Below are 13,850 nucleotides of genomic sequence, written 5' to 3'. Positions count from 1 at the left end.
CCACACTTGCGGCTGGGCACCTTACCCTTTTTAGAGGCAGGGACCTTGTCTCCCTAAGAGAGAGAGAAAGGTATACTAAGTCACCCATGAGGCTATAACCCGGACAACAAGGGACCTTCATCCATTACTTGCAGTAGGAGGGTGAACATTGGGCTCTGCAGAAGCAGACAGGGAGGGTTTGTCGCCATCCATTTGGTCAGTCTGTCACCAGTCACAGAGGGACATAGACAATAGGCCTTACCTGGAGGCATCCCCCCGACCAGGATTTATGCAATCGAGGTCCCAGCGTGATTTTCTGTGCTCCTCCTCCCCTAGATCCAACAGGGGGAACCCTGAAGGGACGCCCCAACCATGGTGGCCACTCCAGAGCAAGCCGACATAGGCCGGCAGAGAGTGCCTTCCAGCGTGGAATGCACCAGGAAGTAGACCGGAAGTTCGGGTCGACGTCACTTCCGATGCGTGTGAACTCCAAAATCAGCCGGTGTGGAGAGAGGACGACACCGGGGAGCTGCAGGAAGACCCCGGCCACATGTTACCCCTCCGAGGAGGCGCAGGAGTCACATGCAACATGGAGACGGGAGCAGCCCCTGGAGGAGGAGAGTGGAGCCCCCGACCTCGGCTGCCTGGCATAGAATAGGCAGGCTTTAAGGTGCTCCAGATCTCCGGCCATGGCAGCACCATCCAGGAACCTCTTCAAGCCCCAAAGGGGACAGGAAAACACTGGTGGTTGTAGAAAGGGTAGGGATATTTAACCTCTTTTGTGTTTCCCGTCCCCCATTAGGGAGGGGAGACATCCTCTGATGCTGCTGTCGTGGGAGATGACTAGAGAAAGTAGTGCTTAAAGCCGCCCTGTCCCTTGTTAAGGAATGGAAATGTGACGGGTCCTGCCTATGCAGCTGCGGGGGAAGGAAACATTACCCGCAAGGTGAGTCCACGGTTCCTCTTCGCAGATGAGGATCACATGCGGAGCACTCAGGTGGGAGAGGGTCGCTGGAAACAGGGATTCTCCTTCCCACACAGAAGGTGGGAGGCCACCGCTGGTGACTACTGTCTTCCTCTCAGCCCTCTCCGACGAGAGGGGTGAGGTGGGAAAAAGGCAAGGACTGGCCACTGGGAATCACCCTGAAACACCCTTAAGAGTGACAGGGGATAAAGTCCTGCCTGTGGGTCCGAGAGTGGGCTATGTGGGTGACACCACACTGCTCTCTTGGTCGCAAACGTACGGGAAAACAGGGGGAGACGTTACCCCCCAAGAGATGAACCTGAAAAACAAAGGGAAAAGATTAATAAACACAAACAGGGAACCTGCAAGGGAAAATGCAGTGCTGGGATCAGATCCAGACAGGTTCGCCTCCTTACACTGAGGTGCTTTGTGCCTGTCAGTGGGTGTATACTGCTGAGGAGGAGCTATTTTCCTTTATTTGCATAGTGTCAGCCTCATAGCCACAGCAGAATACACCCATGGTTACCTGTGTCCTCCAATAAAGCGATAAAGAAATGAGGCATTAATTTAGTTTTAACAATTTTCAAATGTTTGAAATCCACACAAAAAAAAAAAAATCAATTTGTCCAGGAGAATCTTAGTGCTGGGTCATTTTTAATCACATAATGAACGATGAAAAATAAAACCTAAAAAACAAAGTGGTGAAATTGCTTCTTTCCACCTTTCCAACTTTATATATAAACAGCAGGACCTTCCTGAAGTCCTAATTGTCGTGCGCCTAAAAGCAGGGACAGGGGGACCAAAGCCGCCCATGACTGCAGTATCTGCCTATGGGAAACTTTTTAATCAAGATTATTTCCAAAGTGGCATCGCTTTTGATATTTCATGAGAATTGCACCAACCTTTTTGCTCCTCATATAGGACAGTCGGCCCTCGTGAGCGTCGGGGTAGGTGCAGTACAGGTAGGTGGTGATGCCGTGTTTCAGGAAGGAGTCGCCCAACATCTCCAGACGCTCCAGGTTGAAGCCGTCGCTGGCGTTGGACAAGGTCAGGGCCTGCAGAATGAGACCAGGGTTTGGCCCCAGAGTCTTGGACGAGTGCCCTTTGGAAGTCCCGTGTTCGCACTTTGCAGCTTCTGTGCTGGCCGAGGGGCCGGGGCTCCCACCTGAGGTAGGTTTGGTATGGTCGCTCACAGTACATTCGCTGTTGGCCGCGGTTTGTTTCTTGCTAGGTAAAGTCTCAAGGGTTAATGAGGTAGAGGATTGAACAGGTAGTTGTTTGCAGCAAGTCAATCGCTTCTCTGGGCAACCGTCACCATTAGTGAGACCGTTACAGGAGACGCCATTGATGGCCCCTGGATCAGTCGGCCCCTGGTGGTTGCTGGGGGCACAGGGTGCTGGACACTTCACAGACATTTGGTCACGGTTTTCTGCAGAAGCCTCTAGTTTGGCACCAAGCTCATGGTTTGCAGCCAAAGCGTCGGACGTCGAAGGGTTGAGGTTCGAGATGAATGTTTTGCTATCGATGGACCTTTTCCACCCAAAATCCAAATTAGGATATCTGCAAAAGAGGGAAAACAAAATATTTGTTTATTTAGCAGCTGGACCTTGTGGTACCCTGGCACAACTGTGGCTTGTAACAATGTATCAGCCGAGATAAGCATCTAAATTAGAAGCAGCAGCACTTCACTGTAGAATCAGAAATGGCGCTGAATTAACCCCTTCTTTCAGTTTTCAGATTCAGTCTTCCCAACCTGGTGCAGTGCTAAAATTTTGTTTCTGGTGTCCTTCGACGGCTCTTTGGTCTTCACCATAGTGAAGTTTGGAGTGTGACTGTTTGAGGTTGTGGGTCTTTTATATGGATGACCAGTTCAAACAGGTGTCATTACTACAGGTAATTAGTGGAGGACAGCGAAGCCTCTTAAAGTTGTTACAGGTCTGTGAGAGCCATAAATCTTGCATGTTTTTAGGTGACCAAATACTTATTTTCCACTATAATTTGCAAAAAATAAATCTTGCCAAATCAGACAAGGTGATTTTCTGGATTTGTTTTCTCATTTTGACTCTCATAGTTGTCTACCTATGATGTCAATTACAGGCCTCTCTCATCTTTTTAAGTGGGAGAACTTGCACAATTGGTGGCTGACTAAATACTTTTTTCCCCACTGTAGCCGTTTGAGGGCTTGTTTTTTTGCGGGATGAGTTCTAGTTTTGAATGTTACCATTGATTTTACCATACAGTGCACTGGAAGAAGGGTAAAAAAATCCAAGTGTTAAATTGCAACAAAAGCGCAATTCCACAATAGTGTTTTTTTTTTTCCTTTTTTATTTACATCGTTCATTAAATGTTAAAACTGACCCGGCAACAGGATTCCCCAGGTCAGTACGAGTACACAGACACCAAACATGAAAAGGTTTATTTTTTTTAATTTAATTTGTGAAGAAAAAAAAAAAACTATGCAAAAATATTTTAGATTATGTCGCCATTTTCCAAGACCCATAGCGTTTCCATTTTTTTGGGATCTGAGGCTGGGTGAGGGTTTATTTTGTGCACCCTGTGCTGGAGTCATTATCGATACCATGCTGGGATAGATACGATGTTTTGACCACCTCTTATTGCATTTTAGTGCAATCATGAAGCAGGCAAAAAAACCTAATTGTAGAGTTTTGATGTTTTTTCTCTTTACATAGTTTACTGAGACCAGATCAATTTACTTTTGACAGATAGGACAATTCTGAAAGCGGCGATACCAAATATGTGTATTTTTTATTTTTAATAGGGATAAAGTGGGTGGGGGTGATTTGAACATTTTTTTTTTCCATATTTTTAAAAACTTCATACTTTTTACTTTATTTAGGAGTCATCTTAGGAGACTTGAAGCAGTGATCTTCATTCCCTTGTGCTATACACAGCAGTGCTTCAGATTTTCAGTATATAGGAGAGGGGCAAACATGCCTCCAGATGCGGTGTCCACCGGCCATCCTGGACTCCGCATCTGGAGGCATGTTTGCCCCTCTCCTATATACTGACAAGCTCATTACCTTAGAGAGATCATTCTCCTCAATGCCTAAAGCACCATCGTCCTTTCTGATAGATGCCTATAAGCTCTACACAATCTATATACCACACGTAACTGAAGAAGGTCACATTGACCGAAACGTCTTTTTTCGTGTACTACAATAAACCGTCTTACAAATACCTTTAAGTTGAGTGCTAGGTTCATATTTGTTGAAGCCACATAAATGACAGTCACAACCTTTGACGTAGGACCAGATGCAGATGGCAGATGCCCCATTAATCCGCTCTGTCATTCCAGTGACACGCGCCTCTTTACATTTTAAAGGGGTGTTCCAATTCTACAAAACTGAGGCCTATCAATATCAGACGACAGAGGTCTGAATGTCCCCTCTATCTACTGACTGGAGAGTCTGCCGGACTCCCCGTTGTCAATATTAGACGAGCACAGTGCCATACTTTTAGTAGTGGCTCTGTGAAGATGAAAAGATATTACCGGAAGTCCTCGGGAAGGGACTGGACTCCGACGCCAGCATCGATGGCCGTCTGGGCTCTCAGCTCCTCGGCGGTCAGCAGACAGTGCATGCGGTACAGGATGCTCGGCAGGCACACCGCCTTCCTCCACAACGATGCAGGGATCGGATGAATGGCACAAAGTTCTGGAACCAGGATCTAATGAACACGAGAGGAGACGCGTTCATAAGTGGAAAGGATCCACTGCGCAGCGCTCTGCACGCTCAGGAACGCGCTGGACACGTACCTGCTTGTTCTGTAAACTTTCCCACTTTGCTTTACGCTTTTCTGCGCTGCTTAAAGGAAGAGCCTTCCCCTTCTGGTTCAGGTGCCGCGGAGTCAGCAGGTTCAGGCTATCGGGGGAAGGGGGAAAGATGGCTCATTGTGTATAGTGCAGTGAAGGGTTAATGCAATACCTCACTTGCTGTCACTGAAAGGAAACATCTGGACCTTTAACAGTTCTTCCTAATGCTTTCCTCTTTTACTGTTAAGCAAAAGGTATTTCCCTTCCCATCTCAAGGATCTGCCATCACTTCACGATTGTCGAGGTCCAAACTTTGGGACCCCACCAATACTGAAGTTTCATTACCAACGCCTCCTTCATGCCAGTTTACTATTTAGAGAAGAAATTCAAGTAAATATCACCCGGCTGCCGTTTCTTACATTTGTCAGAATCACAAATGGGAAATGTGCCAAGAAAAAGGTAAATCTAGACTGAAACATCAGCTACATGAGTATTAAAGCCAGAGGCTTGTAAGGGTCCCAGAAATCGGAAAAAATGATGGACGCTATGATCCCCTTCATGGCTCAGTTAGTGTGACCCCACGAGCCGCTCAGCGGGCCTTATACGTACCGCGACGAGGTGTGGTCCACGTCCAGGAGCGGTTGGTTGAGGTTCGTCAGGTCGAGGTTGTACTTTGTTTTATAATATTCAGCGAACGTTTCGTATTCGGGAGAAGGGAATTTACTGAGTGGAGTCAGGTCAGTGTAGACGTCAGCCACATAGAACCGATGAGGCTGGTCAAAATTGCGATATCTGCAGGGAAAAAAAAAATAAAAAATAGGGGGTTAAGCACAGTCGGAGATGCAGAATCTGTTCACGAGGGAGACACGAGTCCACGATGCAGAAAGATTCTCTACACCAGCGCTCTCCAACCTGCGGCTGTCAGGGAATGCTAGGAGTGGTAGTCCGGCTGCTGTACGAGGGCGAGAGATCAATTACAAATATAATGAAGGGTTCTCATGTGTGATCATCTACCTAATACAGGCACAGCTGCTGGGTGACTGCACAGGCCCATTGCAATGGATACCTTAAAGGGGTTGTCCAGGACGTCCATTCTCAGGTTAATCAATATTAAACCAGTCGGGGAATGGCACCTGACACCCATCGCTGAACAAATATTCACAGATCCCATAGCGGCCAACCTACAGTGGCTTGTGAAAGTATTCACTCCACCCCCTTGCTATTTACCTATTTTGTTACATTACAACTTGTATGAATATTTTTGCAATCTGATGTGTGATGCATCAGTGGTAAATAGTCTAACGTGGTGCATGAGAAAAATATAAGCATAAAAGAGGGATTTTGGGTTCTTACCGTAAAATCTTTCTTGGAGCCTTCATTGGGGGACACATAACCATGGGGTGTATGCTGCTGCTGCTAGGAGGCTGACACTATGCAAAACAAGAAAATTAGCTCCTCCCCGGCAGTATACACCCACCGACAGGCACCAAGCACCTCAGTTGGTGAAAAAGCAGTAGGAGAAGCAACCAAAAACCATGAATATATGTACCAACCCAACAAGGGACTTGAAGACCCAACACGGTACAACTTAAACAGGGAGGGGGTGCTGTGTCCCCCAATGAAGGCTCCAAGAAAGAGATTTTACGGTAAGAACCCAAAATCCCTCTTTCTTTATCGCCTTATTGGGGACACATAACCATGGGACGTTCCAAAGCAGTCCCGAGGGTGGGAACAGCAATAAAGGAACGACAGAAGGAAGGGCTTAGGTCGGCCGGTGTGCGACCGCAGCCTGCAGAACTTTCCTACCAAGAGCTGCATCAGACGAGGCCTGGATATGAACCCTGTAGAACCTCGCAAAGGTGTGCAAAGACGACCAGGTCGCGGCCCTGCAAAGTTGTAAGGCCGAAGCCTGGTGTCGCACAGCCCATGAAGCCCCCTACAGCCCGGGTGGAGTGGGCTTTCACTCTCGGAGGGGGCCGTTTCTCCTGAAGTCGGTAGGCTTCCAGGATGGTAGACCGAATCCAGCGAGCAATCCTGGATTTGGAGGCTGGAAGACCTTTCCGGCGACCCTCAGAAATGACCAGCAGGGAATTAGATTGGCGAAAAGAAGCGGTCCTGGCAAGGTAAACACACAAGGCCCTCACTACATCCAGTTTGTGGAGGGACTTTTCAAGAGGATGAGCAGGCGCAGGACAAAACGATGGAAGGACGATATCTTCGTTAATATGAAAGGGAGATACCACTTTTGGAAAGAAGGAAGGAACTGGCCTGAGAACAACCTTATCTTGGTGGAGGATAAGGTACGGAGAACGACAGGATAAGGCCGCCAGCTCAGAAACTCTCCTGATGGAGGTAATGGTGATCAGAAGCCACCTTCCATGAAAGAAAAGACAGAGGGATGTCCTGGATTGGTTCAAACGGCGCCTTCTGGAGAGCGCCAAGAACAAGACTGAGATCCCATGGATCTATCGGAGAATGATGAGGAGGAGCCACATGGGCGACTCCTTGGAGAAAAGTCTTCACTTGCGGTAAGGAAGCTAGATCCTTCTGGTACAGGATTGCTAGGGCAGACACCTGGCCTTTGAGAGTACTGAGGGATAGGGCCGCATCTAAACCAGATTGGAGGAAACCAAGAATGGATGGAATGGAGAATGACAGTGGAAAAAGATGGATTTTTGGTTCTTACCATAAAATCTCTTTCTTGGAGCCTTCATTGGGGGACACAGAATACCATGGGTGTATGCTGCTGCTGCTAGGAGGCCGACACTATGCAAAACAAGAAAATTAGCTCCTCCCCGGCAGTATACACCCACCGACAGGCACTAGGCACCTCAGTTGGTGAGAAAGCAGTAGAAGAAGCAACGGAAACTCTCTAAACATATGTACCAACCCAACAGGGGACTCAAAGACCCAACACGGTACAATTTAAACAGGGAGGGTGCTGTGTCCCCCAATGAAGGCTCCAAGAAAGAGATTTTACGGTAAGAACCAAAAATCCATCTTTCTTTATCGCCTTATTGGGGGACACAGAATACCATGGGACGTTCCAAAGCAGTCCCAAGGGCGGGAACAGCAATAAGGAACGAAAGAACAGGAAAGGCTTAGGTCGGCCGGTGCGCCACCGCCGCCTGCAGAACCTTCCTACCAACAACTGCATCAGACGAGGCCTGGGTATGAACCCTGTAGAACCTCGCAAATGTGTGCAAGGACGACCAGGTCGCGGCCCTGCAAAGTTGCAGAGCCGAAGCCTGGTGTCGAACGGCCCACGAAGCTGCCACAGCCCGGGTGGAGTGACCTCTCACTCCCGGAGGGGGCCGTTTTTCCTGAAGTCGGTATGCTTCCTGAATGGTAGAACGAATCCAGCGAGCGATCGTGGATTTGGATGCCGGAAGCCCTTTCCTATGACCTTCAGAGATGACCAGCAATGAATCGGATTGACGAAGTGAAGCGGTCCTAGCGAGGTAGACACGCAAGGCTCTAACAGCATCCAACTTGTGGAGTGACCTCTCAAGAGGGTGAGAAGGAGCCGGACAAAACGATGGAAGAACGATATCCTCGTTGATGTGAAAGGAGGAAACCACCTTTGGCAGGAAGGAAGGAACGGGCCTGAGGACGACTTTATCCTGATGGAGCACCAGATAAGGAGAACGGCATGACAAGGCCGCTAACTCAGAAACTCTTCTGATGGATGTAATGGCGATCAAAAAGGTCACCTTCCATGCCAGAAGTGACAAAGGAATGTCCTGGATGGGCTCAAACGGCGCCTTTTGGAGAGCGCCAAGAACGAGATTGAGATCCCACGGTTCTATTGGTGAATGATGAGGAGGAGCCACATGAGCGACTCCTTGGAGGAACGTCTTAACCTGCGGTAAGGAAACGAGCTCTCTTTGAAAGAGGATAGACAAGGCAGAAACCTGGCCCTTCAGGGTACTGAGAGACAGACCCGAATCTAAGCCAGACTGGAGAAAACCCAGTATGGACGGAATGGAAAAGGCCATTGGAAAAACTTTTTTATCGTCGCACCAACGGAAAAAAGCCTTCCAACACCTGTGGTAAATGCGGGAAGAGGCTGGCTTCCTGGCTTTGATCATCGTCTGAATCACCTGGCTGGAAAAACCTGATTCTCTTAGGATTGCGGCCTCAACGGCCATGCCGTTAAATTCAGAGACCGAGAATTCTCGTGGTAAAGGGGGCCTTGCGAGAGAAGATCCGGACGGACTGGAAGTCTCCAGGGAACGTCCGCGAGCATGTTCACCAGTTCCGCATACCAAGGCCGTCTCGGCCAGTCTGGAGCCACAAGAATTACTGGAACGCCTTCCGATTTTATCTTCTTGACCACTCTTGGGATCAAGGCAAGAGGTGGAAAAAGATAAGGGAGTTGGAACTGGGACCACGGAATTACTAGGGCGTCGCAAGCGACGGCTAGAGGGTCCCTGGACCTGGCTACGAAGCGCGGAACTTTGTGGTTCATCCGAGATGCCATGAGGTCGACGTCCGGAGAACCCCAGCGCTTGCATATCTGATCGAAGACTGAGGGATGGAGAGACCATTCGCCTGACGCTAAGCCTTGACGACTCAAAGTCGGCTGCCCAGTTTTCCACCCCTGGAATGTGAACGGCGGAGATTGCTGGGACGTAACGTTCCGCCCAGCGCAGAATCCTGGCCACTTCTGACATGGCATGGTGGCTGCGCGTACTGCCCTGATGGTTTATGTACGCCACAGCCGTGGCGTTGTCCGACTGAATGCGGATCGGCTTGCCGACGAGAAGGGGTTGCCAGCGAAGAAGGGCCAGAAAGATTGCTCTGATCTCGAGCAGATTGATAGGAAGAAGAGCTTCCTGAGGGTTCCAGTGTCCTTGAGCGGTCCTCTGATGAAAAACCGCTCCCCAACCCAGGAGGCTGGCGTCAGTGGTGATGACTTGCCACCGAAGCGGGAGGAAGGACCTCCCTTGGAGGACTGACGTAGACATCGTCCACCAAGTGAGGGATTGCCTCACTTTGAGAGGGAGAAGAATTGGCCGGTGTAAGGACCTCGTCTTGTCCCAGGCTGAAAGGAGGGACAGCTGAAGAGGACGAAGGTGAAACTGTGCAAAGGGCACTGCTTCCAAGGAAGCTACCATCTTCCCCAGAACTTTCATGCAGAATCGAAGGGGAATGGGCGTTGGCCGTTTGAGGGCTCGAATCCCTTTGAACAGAGCCACAAATTTTTCCCTCGGAAGAAACACCCGGGCCAGGTTCGTGTCGAACTCCATGCCTAAAAAGGTCAGACGCTGAGTGGGGCTGAGAACGGACTTTTCTTTGTTGACTAACCATCCGAAAAAGGCCGAGAGTATCCAGGGTTATCTGAAGACTTAGGAGACAGTCTTGACGGGACGAGCCCTTGATTAAGAGATCGTCCAGATAAGGAATGATGAGAATCCCTCTGGATCGAAGGATGGCCATGACCGTCGCCATCACTTTCGTGAAAACACGGGGAGCGGAGGCTAGGCCAAAAGGGAGAGCCGTGAACTGGTAATGATCTTCCTGAATCGCAAACCTGAGATATTTCTGATGCTGCAAGCAAACAGGGATGTGAAGATAGGCATCCCGTATGTCCACAGAACAGAGAAATTCTCCGGGCTCCATTGAGGCTATCACCGATCGAAGAGACTCCATTTTGAAGTGAAGAATCTTCACGTGGCGATTGAGCAATTTGAGGTCCAGGATTGGCCGCAGGGAGCCGTCTTTCTTCGGGACTACAAAGATTTGAGTAGAACACTGAAAACCGTTCGTCTGAGGGAACGGGAACAATCACTCCGGCGGAAAGAAGGGAGGAGACGGCCTGAAAGAATCCTGGAATGTGGGACCGTTGTCTTGGAGGACGAGACAGGAAAAAACGCCTGTCTGGCAGGGAAGAAAATTCGATCTTGTAACCGGATGCGATGATTTCCCTGACCCAAGCGTCGTCGACAACCGACAGCCAAGCGTCCACAAAAAAGGAAAGTCTGCCTCCCACCCTGGAAAAACTTCCAGGTGGGGGTGCCCCGTCACTTGGAGGCAAACCTGCCGGAACGGTCACCTGAGGACCTGGAGTATTGTCCTCTAGATCTCCAGCGGGGAGCAGGCTTGTAAGGTTTCTTCTGCTCTCGCTCCCTAGATGCGGAAGGACGCTCTTGCTGGACAGATCTCTCTGTGGACGAGAACGGACGAAAAGGCCTAAAGGGCCGAAAACCCTATTAAAAATGCATCTTGGTCGAGACTGGGGGAGAGAAGTACTTTTACCCCCAGTGGCATCGGAAATTATTTGATCCAGCTTGGCCCCAAAGAGCCTAGAACCATGGAAGGGCAGATTGGTGAGCGACTTTTTCGAGGTGGTATCCGCATTCCATGACTTTAACCAAAGAACTCGGCGTACAGCTACTATATTGCTGTTAGCCCTAGCTACGCAACCGGCCGCATCTAAGGAGGCGGCTAAAAGGTATTTACCCGCGTGATTAATTTGATCTGCTAGATCTGCCAGCTCGTCCTGGGGAGCTGCCGCTAAGATGCCCCTGCGAAGAATTTTTGCCCAAGCCGAAATGACTTTAGCTACCCAGGAGGAGGCGAAAATAGGGCAGAGGGAGGCACCGGAGGCCTCAAAGATAGACTTCGCCAAAGATTCTAACTGCCTGTCTGTCGGATCCTTAAGCGATGCACCGTCTGGAAGAGACAGAACTGTCTTAGAGGCTATGCGAGAAACGGGAGGGTCCACTTCAGGGGCTTTGGTCCATTTAGAAAGCAAATCAGCCTCAAATGGGTACAGAACATCTAAATACCTGCAGCCCGAAAAGCGTTGCTCAGGGTGCTCCCAATGTTTGGCTAGAGTAGTATCAAACTCGTTGTGGTTTGGAAAAGTTTTAGATGGAGGTCTTGAACGTTTAAAAGGAACAGAACATTCCTGAGGAAGGGGCTTGTCCTGCTTAATCTCCAGGGTTTGGAAAATAGCTGAAAGAAGACTATCGACCATATTTCGTGTTTTAGACATGTCATCTGCTTCTGAACTAGATCCTGATTGTGGATCGTCGTCTGACCTAAGGTCGTCCACTGAAGGAGACGGGACACCTGGGTGAAGCAGACGGGCCTAGCGAACTGGAAGACGAGCCCGATAGGAGACGCTTCCTGGACATCCTATTCAGCCTGTCCCTCTGAAGGTCGCGGTCAGGAGCGGACGACTCACCCTGAGAGGCGGTCGGAGCAGCGGTGGCTGAAGATAGCTGAGGCAAACGTTCTAGGACCTGGACCAGGGACTGAGAGACTTTGGTCAGATCGGATACCGACTGAGACATAGCTATGGCCCATTCTGGGAGAGGGGAAGTGCCCCCATCACGGGAATCTGTGTGCTCCTGAGAGGCCGACATAGCTGAAGGACTGCAGGACGGGCAGAGAGGGGATGGCTGCCCCGAAGCCCACTTCCTTTTACAGTGCGCACAGGCGTAATGAGTAGCGGTGGGCCTGAAACAGAGCTCCCCTGCAGGGTTGGGCATAAGGAAAACTGCACTGAATGGCCGTGGGAACTGGGGAAGGAACTGCGGAGGAGGGCTAATATCTCTGCATAGAGCAGAGCCTACCTAGTTCCGGCGAGCAGCAGAAACGCTGAAGTGTCCCCCAAGCAGCGCAGAAAGGCAGGACCGAAGAAACAGGAAATGCCTGATGAGGTGAGCGGTGGGCGGAGCTTAGCGGCTGAGCCGCAATTGGAGCTGGCATGAAGGAAGGGAACAAGGAGCCCTGTGATGGGCTAAAAAAGGCGCGAGGACAGCGCGCTCAGAAGGAGGAGGAGGCTCCATGAAAGTGAAAGTAAAAACCGGCGCCGCAGCCCCGTGATTAAATCGCCCAGGAAGGAGAAGAGACAGTCCCTGTAATGGAGGTACTGGGCGCGCAGGAGAGCTGTGAAAAACCATGGCCAGCTGTGAAAACGGGGAGAGAAAAAACCCTGTATTCAGCCCTTTAATATGAGTGGAGAGGCGCGCGGCTGGTGAGAGCGGCGCCCGTCAGGCAGGGAGAGGGACGGGAAATTCAAACAGCCTGGTGATGTCCAGTTCCCCACCAATGTGCCTCTTGGGAATGCTGCGGGCTGGAGGGATCGTACAGGCACTTACCTGACGTCCCTGAAGAGGATGACCACAGAGACGTCTCACAAGGGTAGTGGCAAGTCGCTGGCCGCTGTCCTCTTTACCCGCATTCTGCAGAAGACGGCATTAACCTCTTGATGGTGAGGAAAATCTTGCGATCGCCGTCTTCCTCTCAGCCCTGTCCCGAGAGAGGGGTGAGGAGGGGGATTTTGGCAAGGACCAGCCACCTGTCCACATCCCATAGCACCCGGAGGTGATATGGGAAAAAGTCCTGCCAGCGCACTGAGAGTTGCGATGTGGGATCACCACACTGCTCGCTCAGCCGCCTGATATGGGAAAGCAGAGTGAACTTTCACCCTGTTTCCCGACTTGAATCTGCAAAACAAAAGACAAGAGAATTAAAAAGTTCCACTAGAACACCTAAGGAAAGAAGGGTTAATTGCGGATCTGGGAAGATCCCGGTCCGCCTCCTACAGACACTAAGCACAAACTGAGGTGCCTAGTGCCTGTCGGTGGGTGTATACTGCCGGGGAGGAGCTAATTTTCTTGTTTTGCATAGTGTCAGCCTCCTAGCAGCAGCAGCATACACCCATGGTATTCTGTGTCCCCCAATAAGGCGATAAAGAAACATCGCTATCATCGCACCAACGGAAAAAAGCTTTCCAGTACCTATGGTAAATGCGGGAGGAAGCTGGCTTCCGAGCCTTGATCATGGTCTGAATGACCCGGCAGGACAACCCTGATTCCCTCAGGATTGCGGCCTCAAAGGCCATGCCGTTAAACTCAGACTGAGAATTCTGGTGGTAAAGGGGGCCTTGAGAGAGAAGATCTGGACGGTCTGGAAGCCTCCAGGGAACGTCCGCGAGCATGTTCACCAACTCCGCGTACCAAGGGCGTCTCGGCCAGTCTGGAGCCACTAGGATGACTGGGATGCCCTCTGACTTTATCTTTTTGACCACTCTTAGGATGAGGGCAATGACTGAAGACTGTGGGATGAAGGGACCATTCGCCTGACGCTAGACCTTGGCGACTCAAGAAGTCGGCTGCC

The 13,850-nt window shown here is 50.2% G+C and overlaps 1 protein-coding gene across 1 annotated transcript in view; it reads right to left on the bottom strand.

The window, feature by feature from the left end:
* DICER1 (dicer 1, ribonuclease III) overlaps nucleotides 1-13,850 on the bottom strand; it is a 96,544-nt gene that overhangs the window by 46,560 nt on the left and 36,134 nt on the right. The window contains exons 19-22 of the mRNA XM_073578068.1: nucleotides 5,325-5,507; nucleotides 4,719-4,824; nucleotides 4,455-4,630; nucleotides 1,846-2,503 (exon numbers count right to left, since the gene is read on the bottom strand). Coding sequence (XP_073434169.1) covers nucleotides 1,846-2,503; nucleotides 4,455-4,630; nucleotides 4,719-4,824; nucleotides 5,325-5,507 — 1,123 coding nt within the window. The remainder of the gene's footprint in view (nucleotides 1-1,845; nucleotides 2,504-4,454; nucleotides 4,631-4,718; nucleotides 4,825-5,324; nucleotides 5,508-13,850) is intronic.

The sequence above is a fragment of the Dendrobates tinctorius genome, unplaced genomic scaffold, assembly GCF_039654945.1.
Source record: "Dendrobates tinctorius isolate UK_male_01 unplaced genomic scaffold, ASM3965494v1 ptg000058l, whole genome shotgun sequence".
NCBI lineage: Eukaryota > Metazoa > Chordata > Amphibia > Anura > Dendrobatidae > Dendrobates > Dendrobates tinctorius.
Note: the sequence above shows the minus strand (reverse complement) of the source record. Positions and strands in the feature narration are given on the sequence as shown.